This window comes from Polypterus senegalus, chromosome 6 (genome assembly GCF_016835505.1).
Source record: "Polypterus senegalus isolate Bchr_013 chromosome 6, ASM1683550v1, whole genome shotgun sequence".
NCBI lineage: Eukaryota > Metazoa > Chordata > Cladistia > Polypteriformes > Polypteridae > Polypterus > Polypterus senegalus.
Genome location: NC_053159.1, coordinates 150,504,913 through 150,521,556, shown reverse-complemented (window position 1 = coordinate 150,521,556; position 16,644 = coordinate 150,504,913). Strand labels below are relative to the sequence as shown.

Below are 16,644 nucleotides of genomic sequence, written 5' to 3'. Positions count from 1 at the left end.
GCCATCCCACTGTTCTACTGCTCCACAAACATAATAGCTCTAATTACGTCTTGTCCTACATTTTTACTAACGCTATAAATATTTTGTGGCTTTCATATTTCCATAAAGCTCATCTGACCAAATGTGTTTAAAGCACAGAGATGTCATCCAGAGTGATTTCTGCAAAGCAGCTCTGCAGGAATTTATCAACTATTCCATGCTGCATGGCAGTTCTTACCTATCCACTTGTACCTGACAATCTTCACGCCGCCCCGAAACCCAATATGCCTAGCAGCAAACAAAATCATTGAAGAAAAAAAAAATCAAAAAACAATTAAATAAGGCGACCATCACTTCTAAGCATGAGATAATCCCTTCCTTTTTAACTCATAACATATTTATATGTCTAACCCCACTCTTAGCTCATAACTGTGTTTATATTGTAAGGAAAACATTGAAACGGGACATATTTGCTACAATGAAAAAACATATTTAAGATGGTGTTATTAGTATTATTTTCATATTCATATATAAACATGTCAGTGTGTCATTCTTTTCATTTTAAAGGGGACACAGTCCTCATGATTTTTCACACCACACTGGCCACCTTCTTTCCATTGCCAAGCCTGATTTAGACTGTCCCACCTGCTGCACTGTTTATCGCACTTCTTTTTAAACTCCTAAAGTGCACACAGCTAAACCCCCGCAGAGGCTGTCCTGCTCCTGTGGAAACTCAACAGTCTATTCTTTTACAGGTTTATTCACTATGCAAAGTTAATAGCTATGAAACAATATGAAAGTGGCAAAGCAGGGTATGTCAATATGAAAGCAGCAAAGCAGTGAATCGTGTTAAATGAGATTCTGTCTGGTCCCATTCTATAATAACGAAAAATTTTTAAAAACAAGAATGTTAAGTTTAATATGTGTGAAATTACTGTATCTTATGCTGTACAGTAATTTGACACCTCCCTAAAATAAGTCCATACTGATTTGTGTCCCCAGTTCTACAATGTAACCTATACAGTATATATATATATATACAGTGGTGTGAAAAACTATTTGCCCCCTTCCTGATTTCTTATTCTTTTGCATGTTTGTCACACAAAATGTTTCTGATCATCAAACACATTTAACCATTAGTCAAATACAACACAAGTAAACACAAAATGCAGTTTTTAAATGATGGTTTTTATTATTTAGGGAGAAAAAAAAATCAAAACCTACATGGCCCTGCGTGAAAAAGTAATTGCCCCCTGAACCTAATAACTGGTTGGGCCACCCTTAGCAGCAATAACTGCAATTAAGCGTTTGCGATAACTTGCGATGAGTCTTTTACAGCGCTCTAGAGGAATTTTGGCCCACTCATCTTTGCAGAATTGTTGTAATTCAGCTTTATTTGAGGGTTTTCTAGCATGAACCGCCTTTTTAAGGTCATGCCATAGCATCTCAATTGAATTCAGGTCAGGACTTTGACTAGGCCACTCCAAAGTCTTCATTTTGTTTTTCTTCAGCCATTCAGAGGTGGATTTGCTGGTGTGTTTTGGGTCATTGTCCTGTTGCAGCACCCCAGATCGCTTCAGCTTGAGTTGACGATCAGATGGCCAGACATTCTCCTTCAGGATTTTTTGGTAGACAGTAGAATTCATGGTTCCATCTATCACAGCAGGCCTTTCAGGTCCTGAAGCAGCAAAACAACCCCAGACCATCACACTACCACCACCATATTTTACTGTTGGTATGATGTTCTTTTTCTGAAATGCTGTGTTCCTTTTACGCCAGATGTAACGGGACATTTGCCTTCCAAAAAGTTCAACTTTTGTCTCATCAGTCCACAAGGTATTTTCCCAAAAGTCTTGGCAATCATTGAGATGTTTCTTAGCAAAATTGAGACGAGCCCTAATGTTCTTTTGCTTAACAGTGGTTTGCGTCTTGGAAATCTGCCATGCAGGCCGTTTTTGCCCAGGCTCTTTCTTATGGTGGAGTCGTGAACACTGACCTTAATTAAGGGCAAGTGAGGCCTGCAGTTCTTTAGACGTTGTCCTGGGGTCTTTTGTGACCTTTCGGATGAGTCGTCTCTGCGCTCTTGGGGTAATTTTGGTCGGCCGGCCACTCCTGGGAAGGTTCACCACTGTTCCATGTTTTTGCCATTTGTGGATAATGGCTCTCACTGTGGTTCGCTGGAGTCCCAAAGCTTTAGAAATGGCTTTATAACCTTTACCAGACTGATAGATCTCAATTACTTCTGTTCTCATTTGTTCCTGAATTTCTTTGGATCTTGGCATGATGTCTAGCTTTTGAGGTGCTTTTGGTCTACTTCTCTGTGTCAGGCAGCTCCTATTTAAGTGATTTCTTGATTGAAACAGGTGTGGCAGTAATCAGGCCTGGGGGTGGCTACGGAAATTGAACTCAGGTGTGAGTTAGGTTATTTTTTAACATGATGATCAGAAACATTTTGTGTGACAAACATGCAAAAGAATAAGAAATCAGGAATTGGGCAAATAGTTTTTCACACCACTGTAAATATATATATATATATATATATATATATATATATATATATATATATATATATATATATATATATATATATATATATATATATATATATATATATAGAGAGAGAGAGAGAGAGAGAGAGAGAGATAGATAGATAGATAGATAAATATACTAGGGGGCTTACCCCCTGCTCGTTTTGCTTGCCAACCCCCATGGCCTGTGCTATGCGCAACCACTTTGCCTTTCTGCTGCTCGCATTGTGAAGAGGGGACCCCAAGGAGATGCGGTCGCTCCTCCAAAACCCCCTTTTAAATGGTGATCCTCTTTGCTTGATCAGCTGCTGCCATGCTGCATGATCTGCATCTCGAGCTGCACTTAGAACATTTAAAAGCCTGTACAGCAGCTGTCCTACTGTTTGTGTTTTATTTCTGGTCCCCGGCGTGGTTAAATCTTTTGGCACAAAGTCTTGTCTCGCGGGACATGATTTCTTGATATTTTAGTTTATAATTTAAAAATGGAATAAGAATCTGAAAATCTAACAACATCACATTAAAGTTTAATAAATTCTGAAAAGAATGATACCAAACATATATATGTAGGTTTTAAAATAAGCCCAATTTATAGCATGACAATAATGTGACATAAAACCGTTGCACTTTTAGGCTTAGGATTTTATATATATATAGAGTAGATATACTATATCTGTTTTTACTTTGACATTAAAGGGTATTCTGTTGATCAGTGTCAATAAAACCAAATTAAAGCCTTTGTGATTCAATGTTGTATAACAATAAAAATATTCAAGGCGATAAATACCTTTTATGGGCACTGTATATACCTTATATACTTCCGCTATACAACATATGACGTGTATACGTATACAAGCGTTAAGCCTGTTCTTAGTGTAAAGCACTATATGAGAATAATTAAATTCAATTTATATTTACCTGTAGTTTAAGTCTCTGTTAATATGGAAATGTAAAGCTTTTATCTGAAGAAATCTCGACTATAGAGATATGAAATAACCATTGGTTTGTTGTTACCTTAGTTAAGTCAACCGTAATGCATTACAAATATTTGGGCAGTTGGATTACAGCACAATTTATATACCATTCAATTTCTACCTTCATGAGTTATCTTCTTCTTTATTGGTTTTACTGTATTCACCAATAAACTGTTATAGGTTGAGTAATAATCATGTGCTTCATTCTTCATTGAGAATTTGGCACCAGTATAAGTGTCAATTTGTATGTCTGCCATTACTATTGATTGTACCATTACAAGTAAATCATTTGTTTCATCTTCTTTGAAGTGTTCAGCAATTAGTTTGTAACACAAACAAGGCCCTGAAAACAGTGCACAGTATATAGATTTGTGTCATTAACAGCTGTGTGAGATGATTTAGAGTTGATGGCTCAGCTTTTAGTGTGCCTCAGATTAACAAAAGTAAGGGCAATTCTTGTAAACAAGCCCAATGAAAGGTGTGATGTCCAAACTATATCAAAATCCACAAATGAGCTTGGCAATAGTATCTCTAAAATTAAGGTTGGGAAGAATATCTCAGCTTTGTAACCAAAAGCAATAAATGCAAAGGTACCCTTCAAAGGATATACTGCTTTTCAATTTGTTTTAGTCTTAAACTGTTACAATTTAAAATTATACACTGTGCACACCGCTATAAATTGATAATTTTCAAAATTTACCCAAGATTAGATTCCAGCGATGAGAGGTACTTTCAAGACACCGACATCTTGTGGTCTCACATTTAACCTCTCTCCTTTACTATGCTTTCGAAGCACTTTGGAATTGTAATAGAACTTATCCACTTTCTGAGTTTTTGGGAGTAATTCCTGATGGACTAGTCTGAATAATTATTGTAATGTATTGGCCTTTGTAAAATTGGTCAGTTTTAAGACTTGCCTTGTTAAACAGAAAGAGCCTCCCATCACACTTAACCATACAATAGCATTAGGTGGTAAATCAGCCAATCCATGTTAGTAGAATATTTTGTTTAATAGATAGACAGCAAGAGAGATATAAATTATCAAAATTATCATTTAAGATCAACTGCCTCAAGTTAATGGACAGATTTTAATGTTTATGATATATTACAACAAAAGCAAGCAACACAATATTATGAGTCCTAGTGTTTCAGAGCTTTGTTTCAAGTTTTAGATGTGAAAATGGATTCCTTTTCAGTATAGTTTAAATGTTTTAGACTATATATATATATATATATATATATATATATATATATATATATATATATATATATGCCTTTGGATTGTGTTCAATGTTTATATGGATCAAAATTACAGTCCTTGTATGCTATGCAAAATGCTTATGCCCATTTCTACTTTAATCCTGTTGCTGCCAAGTTAATCATCAAGATTCAGCCATTCTTTATTGATAATTCTATTTAACTTTAAAAAAATAAAATTTTATACTGTGTTAAAAATAAGTTAAATTATCAAAAATCATATAAAATCATTGTCTGTGATAGTCAGTTAGATGCTAGTTATTGTTATTTACATTTTCATATTCATTGTGTCACTGCTACTTTTGATAACTTAAGTATTAAATATTATTTATACTCTCATAAAGGTTTATTGCTTTGAGGAAATACTGCTTTTTTATATTGCTTTAATTTAATGAGTTCTGTGCAGAGGCTGAGTACTGTATACCTCTGACTGACTGATAACTCATTTCTGTTGTATATTTTGTTTAAATGTAATGAAACCATTGTACATGTCATGGAGAGTCCATTCAGATTGTGCATTTATATGAAAAGTAAAAGGTGTGAAGTAAGCATATAAAATATTCTTATTTTTTTTTAATGCAGCCTTGTGATTCAAAAGATGTTCGACGAAGAGTGAGGCACACACTGAGACTGTCAGTGTCTGGGAATCTCTGCCCCCAAGACTCAGAGACAGAACCATGCGTTCTTAACTCAAATTGCTTTACATATCAATATAATGTCACAGGTACTGTACCAAACATCTCTTAATTCAAATACAAGATGTTTTATTGTTAACAAATGCTGTCTTTTTGAAAATACAAGTTGTGATAATAAATGAGTGAAAGATAAACACCTTCATGTTATCCTCATCTACATATACATAAAATGACATTAGTGAGTTGAGATTTTTAGTGATTTTTGTATTTTTATTTTTTATGTTAGTTTTGTTCCTTTTTGAAGAGTCCACCTATGTTTTCATTGTGCTGTTTATTCCTGCTGTGGCTGTATTGATGCACACGAGTGCTGGTTGCCATCTTGTTTAAGGACAAAGGTAAATAAATGCCTTCATATCTGCACCCTGAATTAAGGTGAAGAAAAGACTAGTTTTCACTCAAAAATAAATAACAATTTAAAAATTTAAAAAATGAAGGTAAAGTAAAATAGACCCCCAAAATTCACAGGGGTTACGTTCTTAGAGCATCCGCGAATTGTGAAAAACTTTTGGATGTGGTTAAAAAATGCCTTTTAAATGCATATTTTTATAGTTTAAACCCTAAATACAGTACGTCCCCAAAGCACTTTAATTTTGTTGCAAACTCAGCTTAATACATTAATACATTACCTAAAAAATTACCTTAATACATTACCTAAAAACAGAATGTAAAGGTAAACCCGTCTACTGTACAGTACTGGCTAGGGAAAAATTTGCACTTGAATTATTTACTTCATCTAAAGTATAATAACTAAGTAAATGGCTCACAAAATGGCCTTTAACTTTATTGCTTCTTATTGTCTGAAATATGATACAGAGACACAAGCTTGCATCTCTCCTGAGATTCTTACTCAACTGCCCCCTGTAGCACACAACAAGATCCGACTGGGGAGAGGCAGCAAAAGGGTGGGCATTCCAGTTAGGTTGGAGAGAGGCAGTAAGGAATGAACAGCATGGTGGGCCTGGAGGTGGGGCTAATTTGGACTAGTTAACATTGTTGAAATGAAGAGACAGAGGGAGAGAAGTACTTGAAAAATGACAACAAGGAAGTGGGAAAAATACTAAGAGAAAGACAGCTTGTGTGATTGCTATGAGTGAATCAGAGGAGAATGAAATAAAAGAAAAAATGGACAGTTAAGTTTTGAATATCACACAGTGTTTTCATATGTGTTCATTTAGAGGTGGTTTCAATTGCCACAAAAAGTGCAAAATTCAGGTAGGAGTTTGTAGGGTGGACAATATCCTAATTTTATGAAACAATAAATACATCCAGCTGAAAATGGGGGTAAGAAGTACATCATATAAGTTGATTTGTGTTTTTAATAAATAAAATGAGTTTTAAAGCATTCTTGTTTACCATGAGACTGGAAATTGGTGACATTTTGCATGTCAGTCAAACGTGCAAGCAATAATTTCATTGTATTCTGTGTACATAACAGCACTACTGATGTGCACATATGGATCTATATGGGTGGATTATTCTAATGCACAGACTCAGTTATTGTATCCTGTATTTCCATCTTACTTACTTATTTGTGTGCAAAATACCATTTATTTTATGCTGTGCTGACTTATAGAAAGATGATTCTGCATGTTTCCAAACTCTCTGCTGTCTACAACAATCTGCTGTTTAATCGCAGCCCATTGAGGACAAACTCAAGCATCTGAATGGGCAGGAGGTGGCTGTTTTTGGGTTGTTTTGAAAGTAATACAAAAGTACACTGCCAGAGAAAGTCTAATTGTGTTTTCAAAGTCAGCAACTAAGGAAGAATCAAAGAAAAAAAAAGAAAAGGCAATTTTCTTTAGCTTTGAAAATATCAGGAAGAAAGGAAAACACTAGTGGTCTGGCAAATTATTGTGTTTTATATTTTAGACGTTTTTGGGATCTCTTATTTATTTTCCCTTTTATTTAAGTGATGTGTGTGTGCAGCACTCTGTAACTCGAATATCAGACATATACTTTGCCATGCAGTGTTGCTATAAATGTGAATGTCCTGAATCACTCATAATGTCATGGGCACCATGGTATGAAAGCCAGACTGTAAGAACATCACACTAAGTGCTGCTTTGTTGTTAGTTCTTATCACAGACCCAGTACCAGAAAATAAGGAAAATAATTAATGTATATGCATGTGTGTAACTGTAATGTTTTAATCTGGCAACAGTGGAATTATGAAGAAATAAAATATATGATGGAAATGCAATTGCAATAACAGCTTTGTAAAGTACAAGTAGACTGTGTTATAAGGCAGCCTACAAACAAATCACTTATCTATCCAATAAAGGGAAGTTATGCATTTCCATACATTCTTATTAATCAAGGAATGGAAAGTGGTGACGTATTGCACGTTGGTTGGACATTCTCCCTGCTCAGTTCTAGCAAACAATTCTGAGCAGATAGATAGATAGATAGATAGATAGATAGATAGATAGATAGATAGATAGATAGATAGATAGATAGATAGATAGATAGACACACACACACACACACTATGATCTGAACATGCACCAGGAAGACTAAAGAAAAATCAAATTTAATATAGAAATAGGAAATTCCTGACTTGGCAGTCCAGTCACACTGAGGCATTATACAGACATATTGCTGTTGGTATAAAGGAGCCCCAGTCACATTTCTTGACACACTTCTGCTGAATTGTCCATTGTTAGTGTGTCAGAGAGAGGATGTGCAGCATTGATCATAATGGCACTCAGTTTTATTTTAATTCTCTCCATTCCTCCTTTTAATCCTAAATCGTTTGAGGTAGCAGAATAAGTCCTTATACCGCTGTGCCACCCAAGATCAGAATAATGAAATTTGTAAATCATCATTTGAAGGCTGGTACTTAATTGGTTTAAGTAAAATACAGTAATGATTTAATTGTTCAAATGGATATCATTTACATTATACTACGAGATAATATCATTTTCACAGTTGGACCATCTGATAGTACTGCAATGGAATATCAACATAAGCCTATCACGTAAAAAGCAAGTTATGGTTAAGGTGACTAAAACTATAGAAATTTAAAGAAGTGGGCAACAAAATAAACATACTATGAGGGAATTATGTTTTTTTCTCAACCCAAATAAAAATAAATTGACATAAGTCAGTTTCAGTACAAAAAGAAGAACATGATGTTATATAAGGCACAAATATTTAAAAAACAAGAAGTATAATAATTTTAAGTATGCTAACAAGTTACAAATGCAGATATTGCAAGAATTACCAATAAGTAAATTAACAAAGTGTAGGTATTTACTATGTATAAAGTGATTAGAAACATAAGTTACAAATTTTTTAGTTTTACGAGTGAACTTTAGGTAGGTGTAGCTGCAGGTGAGTAAGGCAGGATCAAGCACGGGTAAAATGCATGCTGAAAGAAATCTCTCAGTCCAAAAGTTTCACAAAGTTCACAAAAGATTTTGTGAAAATTCCAAGCAAATAGTCCAAACCAGAATAAAGAAAAAAGGTTGTTACACATGTAAAATAAAATGCAAAGAAATGGGAAAAAATGTTTCTTCTATAAACTTAGCTTTTCTTGTCAAACCTCAGTTGTTTCTATACTTAAAGATGCTTTACTTCACCTTTAGTATGCTCTAATGGTGCAGCACTTCACGTTCAATAGAGCATGTTAACTTTCATACTATTCAGCACGTAAGGCACGGTATAAAACCAAGTGCCCTCCATGCCTTACGCACGGAAAGGCAGGTCACTAACTGAGACTAAGTTATGGTCATAGGGACAAGAAATAGTTAGAATATACCAATTCAATTCAACTTGTGGGGGTTATAAGAACTTCCCATAGACTAGGCACTAATATATAGGTAAACATTTAATATAACTTAAATAACTAACAAATGGCTCTTACAGTATGTTTCTAACAGTGTACATATTGTGCAAAGTTGTATTTAATATATTCTTATGTACTGTATGTATTGTCTGTGTATTATTCATTAACCAGGTTTAGTATTATATTACTTTAACTAGTCTGTGGCAGAAATGCAAGTAAGAATTTCATTGGACTATGTAGACATGGCAGTTAATTTGACCTTCATCATTAAAAAGTACATTTATTGTGTAATCAAATCCATTGGTGTACACCTATTTTGATAAATAACATGATACATGTTTAATATAATGCTGAAATGTTAGCTCATTTCAATGTTCAAAAAGAAAAAGTAAAGAAAGTCCATTCCATTGAATCAGGAAAAACTTACCATCTCAGTAGGAAACTCGTATATAGCAACTATATACAGTATGCAAAGTTATTTCACCGAGTCTAATTTGTTGTAGGGTATATGTTCATGGTTGTCAGCCAGTTTCAATATCAGTAAAGTTTTTGATTGCTCTGTCTTCCCAAGTTTCACTTTGACTTTACTTACTGGTAAATACTTTACCAACTTCTGAAAATCAAAATGTTACTGAGGAAGGTGAAACAAATAGAATATAAAATCTGAGTGAAATGAATCAATTGAAAAGTCTAACTGTGACAAAGATGTCACTTGAAGAATTTGTGGGTTTGCTGTGAAATAGAATTAAAGTCAGGATTTGAAAGAGTCCATTTAGTCATGGTGTTCACAAGGGCAGCAAGTTATTACCGTCTTAGAAACGACACAAAACCTGTAAAGAGTGACAGCCAAAGGCAATATGTTTCAGGTCTGCTAGGCTAAATTGTCAGGTCATGCTGAACATGAAATATCTTACAGCATAGTGGATAACATTTAATTAAAATCAATTCTACGGAACTTACCAGTTCCAGTTCAGAATGGCATGGGTCTGGCGTCTATCTAGTCAGCATCAAGTACAAAGTAGTAACCAGCCTCTGAAAGGATGCCAGTTCATCACTTGCACACAGACTCCCAACCACTGGGATCTCCTTTAGCAGTGAGCTCAACTTCTTACATTTACTGAGCATGCTGTTCAGTGAATCAGTTAGGGCTTCCTTTTTTATTCTGGTAGAGAGGATGAGTACTTGTTTGAAGATCTGGTTTCTTACTTGGCATTTAGTCTACTTAACCCTATAAGAATCTACTTTTCTGTTCTTTGTAATCTTCTAAAGCAAATTGTTTGTATAAGATATGAGAGGTTTCCAAGGTTGCAACAGAATTCTTCTAGCAGAGTAAGACTAGACAACGTGCTAGCAATGTAGTGTGGAAAAATACGTAACATTTATTGCTAAATAGTCTGGTTCCAATTGTTACATTTTGAAACACTTTAAGAGACTATAGCTAATGCTATCTAACAGATGAGAAAATATTTTCACACGAAAAGGTTTTAGTTCAGGGTATTACCCAACATATGCCTTAGCAAAGCCTAATTGTTCACAATGAGGGTACAGTTGCTGAGTTCTAGATAATTTTAATCTGCAGAAATGTGTCCAGGTTATAGTTTTAAACTAAATTACACCATGTCTTACACAAACTAATGAAGGATGAATGCTATTGTTATGATCCTGCCACCTCAAATTCTCCAAAAGGCAGATCTCAAAACAATTTTGTAAATGGAGACCTGCCCTCTCCACAGGTCTGGATAAACTGAATAGGCCTCAGCCCTGACAGCCTACAGCCTAACTCAAAAGGCAAGTATTTGGACAGCACAGGCCCAAAATTGGAGCTAAGGCTTTATAACAGCGAAAAGTGCTAATACTTAGGTTTAGATACTGCAAAATACATCTATTTCTGATTTACTCTTCTGTAACAAGACCTTAATAAACAGTTCTTTGTGTCACCATAACACTTATAAAGCATCAGTAAAGTGTTTTATTCATCTCTGCAATGTGACCTACTAACAAACCTTCACTCTGTAGTAGTCTGAGGTGGTTTAACTGAGATGCATTTCCATTGATATTATGTATTAAAAAATGGAAAAAATCACAAGTAGAAAACATAGTACCTTTAAAGGATTCCGGGGTTCGACATAGCAATGAATCACAAAACAAAACTGAGCACCTGTACTGTTTGTACAAGGCAGGGGCATTTTTGAAAGAAAATTGAATCAGAACAAGGCAATGACCAATCTAAAGTCAAGCAGTGATCATAACTGTGAAGACTTTAGTTAAATAAGAAAATCTCTGGAGGCATAGCTAGAATAATGGGCAATGATCATAGTGTTAAGTTTTAAGGCAAAAAAGGTTACATATAACCAGATGGAAAAAATGTGAAATTTAAATCCAATCATGTAAAAACAAGACATGTACAGTGCTGAGCTTTAAACCATCATAAAAATTACATCACATGTCTCACGTCCCAAGTCATCTAGCTTCACCAACAGCAAATCAACCATAAACAAAACCATTACAAAACGGTGGCATCCTTAAGCAAAACAAGACAACATCATAGGAAAACACAAGTCATTTTTAACAAAACACATGGGAATAAAAAATATATACAAGAGATTCCTTTAATTTCAAAACCCCAGAAATTATACTGAAGTAAAATGTAAATGCCAATGAACAGCTGTTAAAAATTAAAATCAAAACTGTAATCATAACAGCACCTTGACATTAATCGATCATTTCTGAAGGTAATGTATCTTCTTATGACTAGCTGCATTTTCAACTGTAAGCATAATTGAAGGATTAGTGAAGATAAGAAAATTCTTTATAACCACATTCCTAATTTGTCAATTGAAAAATACAAGTGTTGAGGAAATACCGTATTTGCAATAGAAGGAATCAAAGTTGCAATCACCTTATTAGTATAAAGATATACGAGAAATGAAATAATATCTAAGAATAAAGTAATGTGTAATTGAGGTAGGGCTGCAATGCAAAATTATCCTGTAACAGAGTTGTAGACAACAAAGTCTCTGCCATCAGGTATTTCCTACATTGGTCCCATATTTTAAGTGAAATGCACGAAGATATAAGAGAGAAAGAAAGAGCTGAAGAGTTGACCGATTAGTAAAGTTTTGACTGAAGAAATTGAGTTTAAAAGCATCTTAACAGTCCCTTGTAGCTATAACTCAGAAAGATCTGAACTGTTCTACAAAAGTCAATGGAAAGTGCTCTAGTATAGTATTTTGAGTTGACTGGAAAATCAAGCTAATTTTAAACCCATAAAACTTGTAAAATTAATTTTTAAAGTCTAATTGTCAATGATGAAGAAAACAACATTGTCTAAATAAAGGTCTATCCAATGTACCATTGTTGTCTTTATAATTTGCTTTATTTCCGAGTGGTGTCAGTTACAAATGGCCAGTGGTCTATAGCAATTACCAAGAGCATTGGTGATAGTGGATTGCCTTGTCGGATTGCATATTGTAACAAAAAATGCTAAATGCATTGTTCACCCCTATTGAGATTTCTGGGCTTGAGCAGAGTAACTTGATCCCAGTACAAATATCTGGATCAAACCCTCAAAGACTTAAGCTCAGATGCTGAGTGTTTTTGTAAAAGAACAAACAAGCAAAAATGTCTAATGATAGCTGTTCACCTTAAAAAAATCTAGTTTGATAATGTGATTATATAATTATATGTAAATTTGCAATTTTTCTAGAGTTTTTTGCCAATACCTTGATATCATTTTTCAGCAGTCAGATTGGTCTATAAGATACATATTCCAAAGGATCTTCATTCTTCTTCTTTGGAAATACATTAATCAATACCAGGCATAAAGAATGAGGTAGAATAATAATAATAATTCTTTACTTTTTATAGCGTGTTTCTCACTACTCAAAGTGCTCTCTACACAGTGAGTGGGAAGCCACTTCAAGCACCATTAATGTGCAGCATCCACCTGAATAATGTGAAGGCAGCCATTTTGCACCAGTATACTCACCACACATTAGTTATTACGTATGTGGCGAAGGAGTGAGAGGCATAGTTAGCAATTACAGACAGGGGATGATTAGGGGGACAGAATGAGCAGGACGTGGAAAGCAATTTAGCCAGGACATTGGGATGCACCCTTCTCTTTATAAAGGATGCCCAGGGATCTTAAATGACCACACACAGTCAGGATCTCTATTTTACTTCGCATTCTCAGGATGGCACCATTTTTACAGCACAGTGTCTTCGTCACTCTACTGGGGTATTGGGGTCCACACACAGACCACAGGTCAAGTGCCCTCTGCTGGCTTCACCAATACCTTTTTCAAAAGCAACCAGCTTTTTCAAACATATCTGACAATAACAGGGATACTTCAACAGACAGATGGAAAGATAATGCTGTAATTAGTGCTATTGCCTCACGGCTCCTGGACAAGAATATGACGGGAGGTGATGGCACTATGGAGTTTGTATATTTTTCTTGTGCCTCAGTAGGTTTCCTCACACATTTTCCTACATTTTAAAATATATATGCGTTGGGTTGATTTGAGCCTCTAAACAGATCTGCTATCAGTGTTGTTAGAATGGCTTGTGTCCTGCCCAGGGCTGGTGTCTGCATATACTCACGTCAAGACACATACTTTTCTGCCAGCAATAAGGCAAGCAGACAGAGACATTAAAGGACCAGGAGCAGGGATCGTAACCATAAGGAAAAAGTACTGATCTCTAAACAAAGAACTAGTCTACCTTGTAGTCTTATCAAAGTAAAGTCATAACCAGAAAAAAAAAAGTACCACGTAAACTTGTTTAATGCACACTATAATCGTTTAGAAAAAAAATATATAGCTTGCCATTGAAACTAATGCATACAAAACTTTATTACATTCAAAAAAATAAAAGAGAAACAAATTTATGACACATACAGTGTATGAGTGGATGGAGTAAAGTTGTGGTGCCTATATTACCTCCAATCTTCAATTAAAAACCCTCTTCTGTCCAACCAAAAATAATAAAATGAAGCTGGAAAGAGAAAACTGCATGAAAAAGAGACACTCTGTGATACTATATTTTCTGCATCTGGCGCCCTTGACATTTTCTGCGTTGAAGAGAATGTGTCATTGATAGGTTGGACATGAGCACTTTAACTAGTAAATTAACATTTAAAAGTCATTAACATATAATGTAACACACCGCTGCATTTTAGAGGTTCTTTAGATATTTTAATGTTTTGCAAGACAGGAAAACAAAGTATGAACGGAAGGAATAACAGACTGACAATTAAATGATTTTCTTTTGAATCAAGTAGAATTAATAGACTGCATTAATTAATTATTCTTTTCAAGTTGTTATTATTTAAAACAAATATCATTTATATTACATGCTTCAGTCTACTAAATTAAACATATGCTTTCTGGTAAATAATTTAGTGCAGAAAAAAACTGCTTTCCCCTGTAATTTAATCTCCACATATGAAAGTGATTCTAGCCTTGGCTTTTCATCAATGAGTCATGTCTCCACTCAATTACAGCATCTGTTCACTATCACTATCACTACTGTTATGAAAATTGGACCACACGAGAGGCAATGCACACCAAAAGGATTTTTTACTCCTGTCATGTAAATTGGTTGTCTCCCTTACAGCATATGGACTATAATAAGCATTTTACATTAAAGTCCGCTGTCAAAAGTAATGTTCAGGTGTCGAAAAGGAAGAAAACAAAGGGAAAACCAAACTGTTTCCATGAAATATGTTCAAAGAAATTGCCCCGTTCCATAGTCACAGATGAACTGCTTATGTAGATCATTTATAATTAAACAATATACTACATCAATACATGATCATTAGATGATGACAGATGTGTCATTTAATTGGCAGTGTTTTGCATTGCTTGTGAGTTTTTTAAAATAATTTTTCTGTGGGCCTGTCATAGATACATAGATCTATTATGTAATATATGTACAGTGTGTTTTATATATAAGTAAGATCTTGTCAGATTACATTAAATTAGATAAAACTGTATTTGTCCCCATTGGGAAATTTGGCTTTTTACAAAAGCTCTTTCAATACATAAATAAATAGATAAATATATATTGTGAGGGACGGCCTGCAGCTCAACCCGGTCGGGACGCCCAAAGGATAGAAGGATTAGGGAAGGCAGTTTTTCCAGGATACTGCCTCCGCCAAAACACGAGATTGCAGCTTCCCTGGAGCGTAGCGGTGCCCCAGATTCCCACAGGACATCCTGGGACTTGGAGTCCGGTTTCTCAGCTCTGTTGGGTGCCGTGGGTGCTGCCAGGGGTGTCTTGCTTCACTTGCAGCCCTGAAGTACTAGGAAGTCATGAGAATGGAAGCCCCAAAGTACTTCCGGGCTGATTAAAGAATTGGAATTCTCCGTCTGATGGGTCAAGGACTATTTAAAGGACTGTTGGAGACCCAGCAAGTGAGCCGGAGTCAGGAGGAGTGTGACAGAGCTTGCTGGGAGGTGTGGAGGAGATAATTATTGTTATTATTGTTGAGAATATTGTGTTAATTTAATTGCTTGTTTAGTATGGATGGGAAGCTTTGAAGGAGCACTATTTAAAAGAAGAAATTATTAAAATACTTCTTAGTGCTTTTACTCTGTGTCATGTACGTCTGTCTGTTGGGTTTATGGGGCAACAGAGACCCCTAGCATAGACTCATTTACAATATATAAACACGCACTATGTTCTGAGCACATACCAGAATTACTAAAAAGGAAAAAAAACTTAAAAAGAGATTAAAGAAAACCTCTGACTGAGCAGTCATAGTCACAGTGAGGTGTATTGCTGGTGGTATAAAGGACCCCTGGTTCCATTTCTTGACACACTTCTGCTGAATAATTAATTGGCTGAAAGTCCTCAGTGTTAGTGTGTCAGAAAGAGATTGTGCAGCATTGTTCATAATGGCGCTCAGTTTTGTTTTAACTCTTTCTTTTACTACCTCATTCAGGGAGTTCAAAGTTTAAATTTATAGGCATCAACATTCGAATAGTGCAAGATCAGCTTGTTGTGTCCACAAGTCCAACATGCTAATTGGAGTTTGTTCATTCCAGTGGCCCCTCTGGAATCCTTCAATCCTTCAGTTCCCGCTGGATCCTTCAATTGTCATTAGCAATAGGTCATGGATGTAGATAAGTAAACGGGTGAAGAGATATGGCAATTATCTTATGCCACCTGTCATGAAAAAATGGGTGCAAATCCCACATCACATATAGCCAATCTATTGAAAGAAGATATTTATGAGGCTATGCTGCTTGAGATCATTGACAAGTGTACTGCTAATTTTTTACTGAATCCACATCCATGTATTCTGTTTTTTTGTTTACTTCCCAAGATACATAAAGATTTAATTGACCCTCCTGGCTGTACCATTGTTTCAGCTTGTAATTCAATACCACAACCAATTTTGACAAAAGTTAAACGCTTGT

The 16,644-nt window shown here is 35.2% G+C and overlaps 1 protein-coding gene across 2 annotated transcripts in view; it reads left to right on the top strand.

The window, feature by feature from the left end:
* The window catches only part of thsd7ba (thrombospondin, type I, domain containing 7Ba), a 1,045,844-nt gene that overhangs the window by 972,259 nt on the left and 56,941 nt on the right, over positions 1 to 16,644 (top strand). For both annotated transcript variants that reach the window (XM_039757380.1, XM_039757379.1), the window contains one exon: positions 5,318 to 5,459. In XM_039757380.1, coding sequence (XP_039613314.1) covers positions 5,318 to 5,459 — 142 coding nt within the window. The remainder of the gene's footprint in view (positions 1 to 5,317; positions 5,460 to 16,644) is intronic.